Source organism: Labrus mixtus, chromosome 2 (genome assembly GCF_963584025.1).
Source record: "Labrus mixtus chromosome 2, fLabMix1.1, whole genome shotgun sequence".
Taxonomy (NCBI): Eukaryota; Metazoa; Chordata; class Actinopteri; order Labriformes; family Labridae; genus Labrus; species Labrus mixtus.
Window position 1 is genome coordinate 33,502,540 of NC_083613.1, and position 13,996 is coordinate 33,516,535.

At 46.2% G+C, this 13,996-nt stretch overlaps 1 protein-coding gene across 1 annotated transcript in view; it reads right to left on the minus strand.

Annotated features, from left to right (window-relative positions):
- Positions 1-13,996, minus strand: part of ube2o (ubiquitin-conjugating enzyme E2O) — a 36,278-nt gene that overhangs the window by 20,580 nt on the left and 1,702 nt on the right. The window contains exon 2 of the mRNA XM_061062702.1: positions 752-811. Within this exon, the coding sequence (XP_060918685.1) occupies positions 752-811 (60 nt within the window). The remainder of the gene's footprint in view (positions 1-751; positions 812-13,996) is intronic.

Sequence of the window (13,996 nt, forward strand, 5' to 3'; positions counted from 1 at the left end):
TTTACACATACAAGGATTCTGTCTCTAGTCTCCACTTATTCCTCCCTCGTCTCTCGTGGTTATTGTAGTCAGACACGACGTCCTCCAAACCCGTTCACGACGTAACCGTTAAGATTTTAAATATTTAACATGTTTGATAAAAATCGGGGCGTCCCTGTCGATCTCCGAGCAGACGTAAGGGGACGTTAAGATCAGATCTTTATACGACTCACTCTAAAATATTCGGGGAAGAGAAACGATTCCGAGCGGCCTCGAGTCGGGAACGACATAAAGCCCACCCACTCGAGAGGTTTGTGCCAGAATCGCAAACAAAAAGTCAGGCAGCGCAAACGAGGCAGCTGACAGAGAGCAAAAGTCTAATCAGTGAGAAAGAAAATGAGGGAACTGTAAACAAAAGGACTGATGATAAGAAAAGAGAAAGGCTGATTATTTACACAATTACACAAATGTTTTAATTGCAAGTAATTTTCTTTTTTTATTGAGTGAGATTATATCTCTCTCAAAGTCTTATTTTTGTTTGCAATTTAAGAAGTTTTGTTTGATTTATTTTGGCACAAATATGATTCCATACAGTCTGAGTCTTAAGGTTTGTTTCTTCAACATGAAGAGTCTCCACGCTGCCCTTTGAAGTGTCGACCTGTGGTGAAAGTCCTGTCGGGTCTGATGCAGCGAACATGAGTGCTTCAAGTCAGAAATGAGAGGACAGGAGGAGAGAAGGGAAGGAAAATGTTTGTATCAAGGATTCACTTACGTTGGAATTCTTTCGTCGCACGATGTCTCTGATGACTATCGATCGGTCTTCAAGTTTCAACTGTGGAAGAAAGAGAAAGAGAAGTTAAGAAAGCGGCACCTGGCTGACCTCCCGTTTGATGTTTTTAATCTAACAGAGACAGAAGACATGTGCTCGTATCTCTCCTCTCATCAGTGACCCTGCGAAGAACCCGGCAGAAGAAACGACACAAATCACAGTCACACTCGGAGCATGTCAGAGTTCCTGATGTGATTTGTCACAGTCGCCACTCAAAGCCGTGAAGAATGCAGCGTGCAGCGTCAGCAGAGCCCGCAGAGAGAACATCTGCATCTCCAGCAGAGTGACGAGCACCATACGACTCAGAGAGAACATATCCTCAGCGTGGATTATCAATCAAACACGTTAAATGAAGGGACAGCTGATGGACAGACGAGGCCGCGGCAGCACCGCTGAAGGATTACGAGCCCGGAGAGACAGAGGGCGCTGAACTAAAGAGGGGCACCAGCTGAGCTCCCTGAGGGACGCCGCGCTCTGAGAGCTCAAATCTGCCGTGTCACTACCACACCAGATATCAGACCCACAACAATTAATATCACCTCACTGTTTTAACGGAGGAGTGTTTCCAACAGGGGGACAGGAAGTAAGTTTGTTTATAGAAAATAATCAGAAGAAGACACTCGGCTTGTGAAAATGTCAAAACTAGGATTCAGTTTGACACCACAGGTTTTTAAAACAACACGATCTCCGTTAGTTAATGATCGATAGAACCAACAAGTACTGAGGCGCCGATTGGCCTGATGGTTAGTGAGCCGATGCAGAAGTGTAAAAATCCTGCAGTTCCTGGAGTGTCCACTAGAGGCTGGCTGCAGAAGCACAGGAAGTCACATACACACCCATTCTAAAAAGCCTGTTTTTACAGCAGAGATTAACATGTTTACAGCCTGGTTCAAAAAACCAAATAGGTGTGATTAGCTCATGTCTCGATGGACACACACTGTACGGGGGGTGAATGTTTTGATGACTCATCAGTTTTGATTTGATGAAGGATAAGAGTTATTCACAATAAGGCGTGTAGCTGACCTGATTGACAGGTGGGCGCGGTGTAACGGTTTGTCAGGAGGTTTAAAACCTGCCTCAGCTCCAGCTCTCAGCCTGTCGTTAGGTTGACTGAAAGTTAGACTGAGACAGCATTTCCAGCATGGAGACCGCCATCGATGGGACTCCAGCGCCCCCTGCAGGAACAGACGGGTGAGGTCTAACCAGCTTCAAACATTAATATTTACAGTCTGCTGTACGGAGGCTGAAGTCCTCTTGGTGGGCGACCCATGTTCTCCACTCTCTCTCTCCCTGATTTCTGACTCTCTCCACCGTCTGACGCTATGATGACAGTTAGTGCTTTTATATCAACGCTATGAGTGGTAAATGATCAAACTGGTCGCACAGAGGTCACAGGTCATGAGCGTTATCCGTCTCACATCACAAGTTGCCTCCTCCTGACTGACATGGAAAACTTCAAGCTGTGACTGACGAGTTGAGAAGCAACTCAGGAAAACTTAACGGGCAGGATTTAGCAAGATATGTAGTGCACATCATGTCCCCGGATAAAGATACCAGGATGTACCCCGCCTCTTATCAACGACGGCTGGGACTAACTGGAGCCCCCCCCTGCGTCCCCCCCTGACAGGATAAGCGGTATAGGTACTGGATGGAATAAGTTCAATAAAAAGTTACCTGCGGGAGGCTCGTCTTTCATTCTACAAGCTACAGCACAATCTGCTCAGCTGGCAGCGAGCACAGAGGAGCTCCAGAGCCTCACAGTTTTGGAGTTTGGGCAGAGACAGATGGAGGGAGAGGAGGAGAACGTAATTAGGAGGAAAGAGAGCGGAGAAATTAAAACCAGGGAGGCCTCCTGCATGTTAAGTGAGGACTGGGGGGTCGTAGACTTTTGGAGGAATAAAACACGAGCAGGATGAAATGTTGGCACGACTGAACGATGGCGGACGATTAAAGGCTGACTTTCTAAATTTAGCCGTTATTGTTTTATTGTAAATGTGCCGCCATGGGGTTAGACATTCTGAAGTGAATCATAGGGTTGTTATAGTGATACCTGTTATGATTCCACAGAAACAAAAGTACTCGTCCCAGGCACCAAATGTCCAGTTAGTTCTTGTTTTAAAGAGGACATATTCTCCCCCTCCTCCACCTTTTCAAACAGTCCCCCTGTGGTCTAAATGAAACATCTGTGCTTTGGTCAAAATATAACATGAATCAAGCACCAGAGGAGGTTTGTGACCCTGTATAAACCAGCTCTCTCAGAACGCTCCGTTTTGGTGTGTGTGTCTCTTTAAATGTAATGACCCCCCCTGAGTTTTCCCAGTAGACATCACTCCTCTGTAGAGAGAATAAAAATGTCAGACCTGCTCAAAAGTTTTGTTCTAGTCTGGAGGTGGAGTCTATGGGTGGAGATACCAGGGGAGGGGAGGGGATTTTTTTTTTTTTTACCAGAATCCCACTGTGACATCACAAGGAGAGCACATTTGAAACAGAGCATTTTTCTCTGTGTTGTAAGACTTATGCAGACCACAAACAAAGGACTGGATGGATTTATTTCACATGTTGTGGGTCAGTAGACTCTCAGGTTACACAGATAGATGTTCAAAAACACTGATTTTTCACAATATGCCCCCTTTAAAATGAAAACTTAAAGGTAAACTCTGCCCTCTGTTGAACTTGCAAACACGTTTATAGGCAGTGTTTCGGTACTACACCTTTATCAAGCAAACAATGTGTTAGAAACCAGAAAATTAGAAATGACTCCAAGCCTGCGACCATCATCATCATCATCATCATCACGTCAGCTATGATTCAGCAAATTAACAAAAACAAACATCAGCTTCCTGATTGAGAGCACACACAACAAAAACAACAAAACAACTTCTGAAAGCCAGAAGAGGAGATTCTAAATAACATGTTTATTCTTAGTTAAAGGAGCGATATGTAACTGTGCCACCTAGTGTTTAAAATGGGAACTACGATGGTTGCGCTAACTTGATGCTAGCTTATGACCCGTGGTTTAGTGTGCAGCAGGAAGTACGTTAGTGGTTTCAGACTCAGCCACTGAGTATCACTGTAACACTACACCACTGAATTCTGGGAGAGGAAGAGTCACTGAGTGTGTGTGTAAGAGGGTAGGATCGATTGGTCGCCATGTTCCCTTGTAATCTATAAAACAGCAGTCTGTCTGCTCCTCATGTCTCTGTTGCTGAGGGACACACACACACACACACACACACACACACACACACACACACACACACACACACACACACACACACACACACACACACACACACACACACACACACACACACACACACACACACACACACACACACACACACACACACACACACACACACACACACACACACACACACACACACACACACACACACACACACACACACACACACACACACACACACACACACACACACACACACACACACACACACACACACACACACAAGCTCGGAGAAGCTGAGGAGAACAAAACGTCTCTTTCTCTACAAACACACGTACACATACGTCTTCATTAATATTCTCTGAGTGCATGGTGCTGCAGCGAGCTGATTTCCTCCTCTGTTCAGAAACTGAGAGTCTAAATCAATATCATTTAGCTCGCTATGAGAGAGCGAGCGAGCGAGCAGTTATAACACCTTAGGTCTCTCTCTCTCTCTGACCCACACTCCTGAAAAACCACTACAGGACCTTTGCTACCCCCCCTCCCATCAGGACCAGTATGTCAACCTGCTCGTTAACCAGCTGTTAGCTCTCCTGATGAGCGGCTCGTTTTCTTCTTCTGCTGGTTTGCCGTTTTGTGTTTCAGGCGCCAGTGGGTGTGGCTGAGTCATCCTGGATGGAGATGTTAATAAGAGTAGGTCCCACTTCCTCGTTGTGGGAGAAACATAAGAAAACCGAGTCCGGTGCTCATCAGCGAGGCTGATAAAGACATCGACAGCGTCTTGGTTCTGAAGTGTATCTGAAGAGTTTAGTTCAGTGGCTCCAAACCTTTTCAGGCTCGTCCAAAACACATCCAGCTTTTTGCTCAAACTAATTAGTTTTCAGTCATGTGTTCGTTTATCTGCTGTGTTGCAGGTCAACATTCATCTCAGAGCACATTCAGACTTTTTGGGTCTTTTATTATTGTGGATGAAGAAAGTCTGGGAGGACATGACTGCACAACGGATGACCGACAACACCAAAACAAGAACCTCTCAGAGTGTCTGTCTGTGGCCCACAGTGTGATCAATATATATTTGAATTCCCTGTGACCCCCACATGGGGTCGGGACCACAAGGTTGGGAAAGCCTGCTTCCTCTTACAGCAGCTCTGGGTTAAAATACATGACTGACTGTCTGAAGGTTTTTATCTAAAAAAAAAAAAAAAAAAAAAAGGTCAGAAAAACTTTTGATCATCACAGAACAGATTTGATCTTTTCTAACTTGTGGCATCAAAAAGCATCCAAAACTTTTTAGCGACGTTAGCTGGCCGACAGTTCATGTTGTGTGCGATCAGAAGACTAAACGGTTAAAATGACGTCACCCTCTCTAACAAACACCAGAATCAGTTTTCTTATGTTTGCTCAAAATGCCAGTGAACGGGTCTTTTCTTCTGGCTCTACTGCCAGGATGTAAACAAGCTACAGCCTCTCTTAGGGGCACCAAGATGTTTTTTGTCTCCTGACACATTTTCCCGAGGAAGTGAAACGTTGCCCTCTCAAGTATGCTAACTCTTCACTTCTGCAGTTTTTTCATCCTGCACCTGTTTGCTTTTAGCTACGATGTGCGCACACTACTTTTTTTCTCATCAGCATTTCGATTTAGAAAATGGAGATAAAAATGTTTGCAGGCTGTTTCAGGTCAAACTGGCAAATCAACCACAGCAAGAGTAACCACATCGAGCACAGAAACAGGAATGTTAACCTGCAGGAAGGTCAGACGACTCGCCTGAGCGTTAGCCTCAAATCACAGCGTTTACCTGCAGACAGTTTGGAGTGAATTGTGCTCAGTTTGGACCGTTTCATTACCTTTGGACTAGTCGGGTAAACAGAATTTTAAATCTCCGTTTAACTGATTTTGGAACCGAGTTGCGAGGAACATCCCTAGTTACAAGAGAGCAGCTGACTGTTGCTATGGCTCGTGAAGTGATGCTAAGAAGAGAGGAAGGAGGAGGAGGAGGGGTTGACAAAGAGTCAGACAACAAAAGAAAAGACACGGACATCACTGTGTGCATGTGTTCATGCCTTTGTGTGTGTGTGTGTGTGCGCGTGTGTGTGTGTGTGTGGCACCTCATCTGACTGTCATGGCTGCCCCTCTGTGCAGACTGATACAGCAGAAGGGTCCAGATTGATTACAGGGATCGATGGAGGACATGTATTTGCTTTGACTCCTCGGCCTAATTAACACAAGTCACAAATCAGGTGCAGCACGAGGAAGAGGAGGAGGGGGAGGGGGGGGGGAGGGACACTGCGGAGGACTGCGGCTCAGTGCCACGCCTGCTCCTCCCGCTCTGACAGACGGGGGGAGAGAGATGATCCTGAAAGATGAGAAAGTTAACGAGACATCTGATCGAGGAAACACTCCAGGAAGTCAAACAAACACGAGCTGTTTTGTTCACAACGCGTCGCACAAACTGTCCACAAATTAGAAATGTGTATATAAACCGGTGTATGACCATGAAGGTGCAGCTTTCACAGAGCGCTGCATCCTGCACCTCCAGCCTCAGGCTCATCACACTCTGCTGCTACATCATTAAAGTTTCAGGGGATTGAAAATCATCTGAGCAGACGTGATTCAGACGGGCCTTCAAGATTCAATATGAAACTTTTTTTTTTAAATTACCGTCTTACTGACACTTTGATGACGGCAAACGGGAGCGTGCCTATGTTCCCACATTTCTAAGATTCTTTTTCCAAAACTTATTTGTAATTATCTGGTTTTGTTTGTCTGACTTAAGGAAATGAAAACAAGGGTTCGGCATCTATAAGCTCTGCTTCAGCCGAAACCCTTTTCCATCAGCCTATTTTTTTTTTTCTTGTAATGGTTGTGATTGTGACGATTTCTGCTGCTGCTGATCGAAAGGTGCCATCACCACAGCACCTTTCTGGCTAACATGATGCTGCACTTCTTTAAAGAAGACATATTATCCCCCTCCTCCACCTTTTCAAACAGTCCCCCTGTGGTCTAAATGAAACATCTGTGCTGTGTTCAAAATATAACATGAATCAAGCACCAGAGGAGGTTTGTGACCCTGTATAAACCAGCTCTCTCAGAACGCTCCGTTATGGTGTGTGTGTCTCTTTAAATGTAATGACCCCCCCCCCCCCCCTCGAGTTTTCCTGGTAGACATCACTCCTCTGTAGAGAGAATAAAAATGGCGGACCTGCGGTAAAGTTTGACTCTAGTCTGGGGGTGGAGTCCATGGGTGGAGATACCAGGGGAGGGGAGGGGATTTTTTTTTACTAGAATCCCACTGTGACATCACAAGGAGAGCACATTTGAAACGGAGCATTTTTCTCTGTGTTGTAAGACTTATGCAGACCACAAACAAAGGACTGGATGGTTTATTTCACATGTTGTGGGTCAGTAGGGGGATGTTCCTTCAGGAGGAAACAGGAAGTAGAACTCAGTCTACCCTCACACACGTTGATACTGTATGCTCGTTTCTGCAGGACAGTGATGTCTGACTAAAGCCTATTGATTGGGACGCACAGGAAGGGTGCACAGCTCTATTAAAAAGAGCGCCGGGGCAGGGCCACAGAGACCACGAGGGAGTGACAAGAAGAGTGATAGCACATAGAGCAGAGTGCTCGCTGTGTCGTTTCAGAGATAAAATCAAACAGGGCGGAGGGAGACAGCGAGAAAAGTTGAAGGAACAGAAACAAGAGAGAAAAGCGCCATTATGGAGAACGAGCAGGGGACGAGGATCTAGAGACAGACAGGAAGGGGGGAAACAAAGTGAGAAGATGGTGAAGGGGGAGCGACGGTTACTGGGAGAGGTAGAGAGGAGGGCGTGACGGGGAGAATATGAAGACGAGCACAGAACGAGGCAAAGAGGCGACGGCAACGGCAACCCAACAAGTGGGAGATCGAGACGGATCCCTGGAGAGAGAGAGAGAGACGAGGAGTGGAAAGGAAACGAGAAGAGCAGGATCCAGAAATAGAAGACAGCAGATAGTGAGATAAGAGGAAAAAAGAAAAAGGGAGAGAGAGAGAGAGAGAGAGGGAGACACAGAGATAGAGAGAGAGAGATAGAGAGAGAGAGAGAGAAGGAGACACAGAGATAGAGAGAGAGAGATAGAGAGAGAGAGAGAGAGGGAGACACAGAGATAGAGAGAGAGAGATAGAGAGAGAGGGAGACACAGAGATAGAGAGAGATAGATAGAGAGAGAGAGAGAGAGAGAGAGAATGGGCAGGGCAGATACTGCAGAGGAAAAAGGGAGGATAAGAAGATGAAGCAGGGAGACAGAGGAAGAAGAGGAAAGAGCTGCTGCTGGGATTGATGCAGAAAGCAAGTCACTTCAGAGTGTAGTTGTGTGTGTGTGTGTGTGTGTGTGTGTGTGTGTGTGTGTGTGTGTGTGTGTGTGTGTGTGTGTGGAGAAAGAGAGGTAGAGATGAGATCCATTATCTCGGAGCAGGAGAGCTGGACGATCATCCAGTCAGCAGCTCATCATTACGTCAACATTCTCCAACACCGGGTCTGCTGGGATGCCATGGGGGGAGGGGGGGCGGAGGTCAACACAGGGAGGAGGGGGAGGAGGGGGTGTGGTTAACAGGATGGAGTCAGAGGGGAGGATAGAGGAGAGGGAGAAAGTGGGATGGAGAAAAGGGCGAGGCAGGGGTGAGGGAGGATGAGGAGGAAGGAGGAAGAGGGGAGATGTTTGGTCATGTTGTGTCCCTGACATTTCAGATTTACTGTAAATACAAGCTGCTGACATCAAACTCTACGGGATCATTACACGCTGTACAAGAGGCCTTGATTAGTCAAACACGAGAAACACCACCGACGACGACCGGCTGAAAATAATCTCATAAAATTACAAATGTTAAAGAAATGTAGAGGCTTTGTTTACGGCTGATCAGAAATCAGAGAGAGAGAGAGAGAGAGAGAGAGAGGGGAAAGACATCCGGGGAAAGGAGCCACAGGTCGGACTTGAACCCTGGACGCCCACCCAGAGGACCACAGCCTCCGTACATGTTGCTCACACACTAACCATGAGGCCACCGGCGCAGAACAGAACGAGCGGGTTTATGGGCTGTTTTGATGTTCAACACAACAGAAAGTCCACCGACTAGTTCAATCAAAACTAACCAGTGACTGATAATCAGAGGTCATCGTTAAGGAGGGCCTTTCAGATGGGACGCGGTGGGCGCTGCACACCACCGTCAAGCCCGTTCATTGTGTATGTGTAGCGCCGCGGAGGAGCGTATGATCACGAGCAGAGGATTCTGGGAGCTGAAAGATTTAACATGATGGTAATCGAGATGTTCCCTTTCTGTAGGTCACCAGGGGTCGACATCAAACCCGCTGTGGTTGGGTGGATGAGGGCAGGGGGGCGGGGCCAGGCTGACAGATGGGAGTCACCCTGCAGTGAGAGCCCCCCCCCCCCCCCCTCCTTACTCACACAAAGTGCCGGAGAGATGGCTGGCTGATTGATGACATCACACCTCTCTGTGATTGGATTACAGGACCGAGGGAGAGAAACTGACCACAGCTGTTTCAACGTCTCCTCTGTGATTGGCTGATTACTCTGTACACTACGATCGTCACATCACTTTGTTTCAATGCCAGTAAAGCTCAAACTACATCGATACCTGTTTTCGCTACCATGGCAACAAAAATACAAAAATAAAGCCAAGATTGCTGTTGTCATATTTAGCTAAATATTCACATTTTCTATCAAACAATTCAACTTTCAGGGCACCAGATGGCCTAGCGGTTATGTTGCATACCTCATGTACGGAGGCTATAGTCCTCGTCACAGCGGCCGAGGGTTTGAATCCGACCTCGGTCCATCGCTGCATGTCAACCCCCCCACCCTCTCCTCCCATCACTTCCCGTCTCTCTTCAGCTGTCCGATCTAATGAACCCAAAAATTAGCTACATATCTCACTAGGGATGGGTTTTTTTCAGAGTACCGATGTGACTCTTGACACCTTTGAATCGATTTATCTCGATTTTACGATTCATCTTTTCATCCCTATATCTTACTGATTGCTCCTAAGATGCTCGGGTGTGACTCAGGTTTTATTAAATAATAAATCTGACTGTCTGCCTAGTTCAGCAGCTGGTTTTTCTAAAATGAAAACAAAGACTGTTGTCGAGATAAAAGAGGAAAAAACGTTAAAGATAATAAATCTCCAGGAGTCTCTCGATCCTCTCCTTAAAGCATCGCACTCAGCAGGTTTGATATCTCACAGCTTCCTTTCCTGACTCAACAAAAACCAGTTTAGATCTCCCAGCAGGCTCCTGGACCAGCAGGCCGCCATGTAGACCTGATGAAACACAAACCACAGCATGTGATGGAGGCTGCGCTCTAAAGCTGCTGACTTCAGGGAGGAGGAGTGTCGCACACCTGAAGAATTTAAAGTGAGCGAGCAGAAGGCGGGGCCTCACGGTTTGAAGGACTAAGAGAAAGCACGTTACGATCACAGACATCTGTTACCGACCAGTCCGCCCGTCTCATTACCTCCCGTCCACATTTTCACTCAATTAAGTTTCTAATCTCCCCTCAAAAGATTTTAAGGGTGGTGTTTTAATTGGTGTTCAGCTTCTTCACTTCCAGGTTGCTTCTCTCATCTTTTCAATCCACTTTGCTCTCTCTCTCTCTCCCCTCCCTCTCTTTCTCTCTCTCTCTCTGCAGCAGCCTGCCTCACCTTCCTTGTCATCATTATTAACACACAACCTGCTCCGTCCTCTCTCTCTCTCAGAGGTCTCTGCTCCAGAAGAGGAGCTTCAGGTCTGACTCTTCAAAGCGGGACTAAACCCACTGAGGGTGTTCAACACTCAACACGGTTCTTGTTGATGATTCTTAAAAATAAAAAAGTGTCAAAGCTTTAAAGATGCAGCTGGTGAGGAGGAGAGAGGGAGCAGGTGTATTCAGATTCTGACATTTCTGAAGTCCTGTTGGTGTCTGATAAAGATGCAAACGAGCAGTGCAGACAGTGTGCAGGACTTTCTTTGCAATGTTTGGTAATAAAAAAAACAAGAAGTTACCGTAAAATCCGGTTTATAAGACAAACTCTGAAGAACTATTTTGGCTGTGTCTTATACACCAGTGCGACCGATATATGGGGGGATATAGACATTTGGAGCGAGATGGAAACACAGCCGAAACGAGCGATAGAGACACCAAAGAAAACGCTGATCCTACCGGCTCAATGCAGGACGCTCAGCTGCAGGAGTTTGGAGATATTTAGGATATTTACAGTCCGACAAAACTCGAGTTACATGCTGTGTAAACCGTGCCGAAGACAAGTGAGGCCAAAGACAACACCACAAACCTCTTCCACCGTTTGTAACAATATGAACTGCTAGAAGACAGAGAAGGAAAGAAATGACCAAACGACCCAAACGAGTGTTAGTGTGGACCCTCAGTAAGCAGCGGGACAGCAAGTGTGACTCCCCAGCAGCAAACTGTCATATCAGCATTTTCCAGCTCCGTGCACGAGCTCATGATCTGTTTAAGTAGTTTGTCACGTTCTCAACCACAACAACTGTCTAGATTTATTTATGAAAAACTGTTCTATGTGGACCTCGGATGGAACTAAACAAACGTGTTGACGACCTCCTAAAATCCACTCTGCGACCCTCTTTTGGACCCCAACCCACAAGTTGGGAAACGCTGCTCTAAAGCATAGATAACAGTATTTGTTCAGGTTTTCTTGTTGCCCCCCACCTTCACAGAACATCTGAGTGGAGAGTTTGTGTGTGACGTACTCATGTTCATGTTTTCAACGAGTCTGCAAGCAGCAGATAAACGTCGTCGACGGCCTCACGTCTTTTCTATCAGCTCGTCACGAGATAACCAGCGATCTACAGTTTCAGTCTGACACGTCGTCCTGGTTCCATCTCCTTTGAGTAGTGGAAAGAAAATGATGTGAAATGTTAAAATAATCTCAAGTTAAACCAATTTAAGGTTTCAGTTTCTCCTCCACTGATTGGTCCTGGGGGGAAATATTTAAATTTGGGCGCCGCCTGCAGGATAAATATAAGTCGTAATTTTGTGGAAACATCAAATTGGAGATCTGTAACTTCACAATCTGCAGGAAGTCGTTATGCATTATTGATCAGAGTCTTCACCATGATCCCAGGATGAGACGGGGCAAACTAGAAATGACATCATCGCACGCTCACAACAAAGCAAACAGAACGCCCACGGGGTGGGGGGGGGGGGGGGGGGGGGGGGGGGGGCAAACAGTAATGACACAGCAGGAAGCGTCCACACGGCGTGTAAACATGGCTGTCATTGTTCAGCGGAGCCTTTGTGGAGTCAGAGCATGAATGACACTCAGACCAGAACTTTACTCATTTAACCCAAAACACAAAGCGAGGACCGCGAGCGCCCTGACAGAGCTCCTCTTCTGGTCTCATCCTGAGTCTCCACAACAAGCTTTCATGAGATGTTTCCAGACCGGTTCCTCCGTTAAACCCCGTGACCCCTTTCTCCACAAAGGTCAGGGAAGTGGAGAAGCTCGGAGAACAAACGTTGAAGCAGAGTTTCTCTAAACACTAAAGATTCAGCTGTTTGGAGCGATCGCTGATTTGTTTTTTTGAAACGAGCTGTAAAACGATTTGTTGTTTTTTTTTTTAACTCTCTGGAACGTGTCGTTCAAACCGCACGCTGCTCATCTTTCCTCTGAGTCGCTGTTAGACTCTCACACTGTTTCACGTTTGATGAAAACAAATCAGAGTTTGTTCTTTGACCTCCCCTGACCCCCGCCCAATAAAAATAATTCTACTTGGTTTACAAGAATCAAATCGATTCAACACAACCGATGAACATCGACGACTGACATCAGAGAATGCTACAATGGAGCCCGACCGATTAATCGCCCAGCCGATAATATCTGCCGATATTATCTTATCAAGTGAATATCAGTATCTGCTCATTTTTATCTGATATGCACCGATATTACGAGATTTATTCACCAGTCAAATAGCAGATCTAAGAAAGCGATCCAGTATCGGCCTCAAACATCCATATCGGTCGGGCCCTAGTCAACATGGCCGATATCAACCATATTCAACCGATAGTAACAGGAGGACAGAGTCTGAGATGATTGGGACAATAAAGTGTATCTTATGTTCTGATACACAGCGATGCAGACCAGGCTGTGCGGCAGCGTCACTTTTCTACCATCTTTTCTCCCTCATCAGGTCGTAATCAAACATTTGAATTAAACATACTGAGCGCCGGTTTGTTTGAAAAGACAGCGAGCGAGCAGAGGAGGTGGGCGGTGCAGCTTCTTCGTTACTTCAGGCCGACAGCTCAACGATCACACCCGTTTGTGGCAGGATGACAAACGCCACGTGGAGAAAACAGATGTTACTAGAAAGAGCTGCACGTTGTGGATTCTGCTGAACCTGGAAACCGTCACACAGGAAGACCTTAATTTCCTCTGAAAGACTCCCACACTCAGACCGAGTCTTATGTACCGGTGGGACCTGTACGGCAGATTTTTACAGTTCTTTTTGAAGTTGTCATTTGGTTGTTGAATTACAACAAACATTTCTCTCTGAATTAAGTTTTAAAGAGAACTTCATTCCCCTGAGAAGAAGTCAAATCACCCGTGGTTTCTTTGTAATTTTCCAGGAGTGACCCTGAAATCCTTGGACTGTCTTTAATGAATCCTAGCTGGTGGTACAATAAGTACTCATAGAAGTGGGGTTACAGTCGGTAACCTAACACAGGTGTGTAATGGACTCAGTCTACAGCAGGCTGTCACGTTGAGGATCGGAGGAACAACCCAACGATTCAAATATCTGATTCCACCTGAGCAGCGGAGCCAAGACTCAAACATTTATAACTCACAACTGTTAGACAACACAGAAGGGTCGGTGATGTTTTTGTCATGTAAAACTGACAACAAAGATTTAGTGATGACCTATAAAAAAAGCCTCTGCATGTTTCTAATAAGCTCCACGAGCAGAAACGTGCTCAAACTAGGATCAATATTGGAG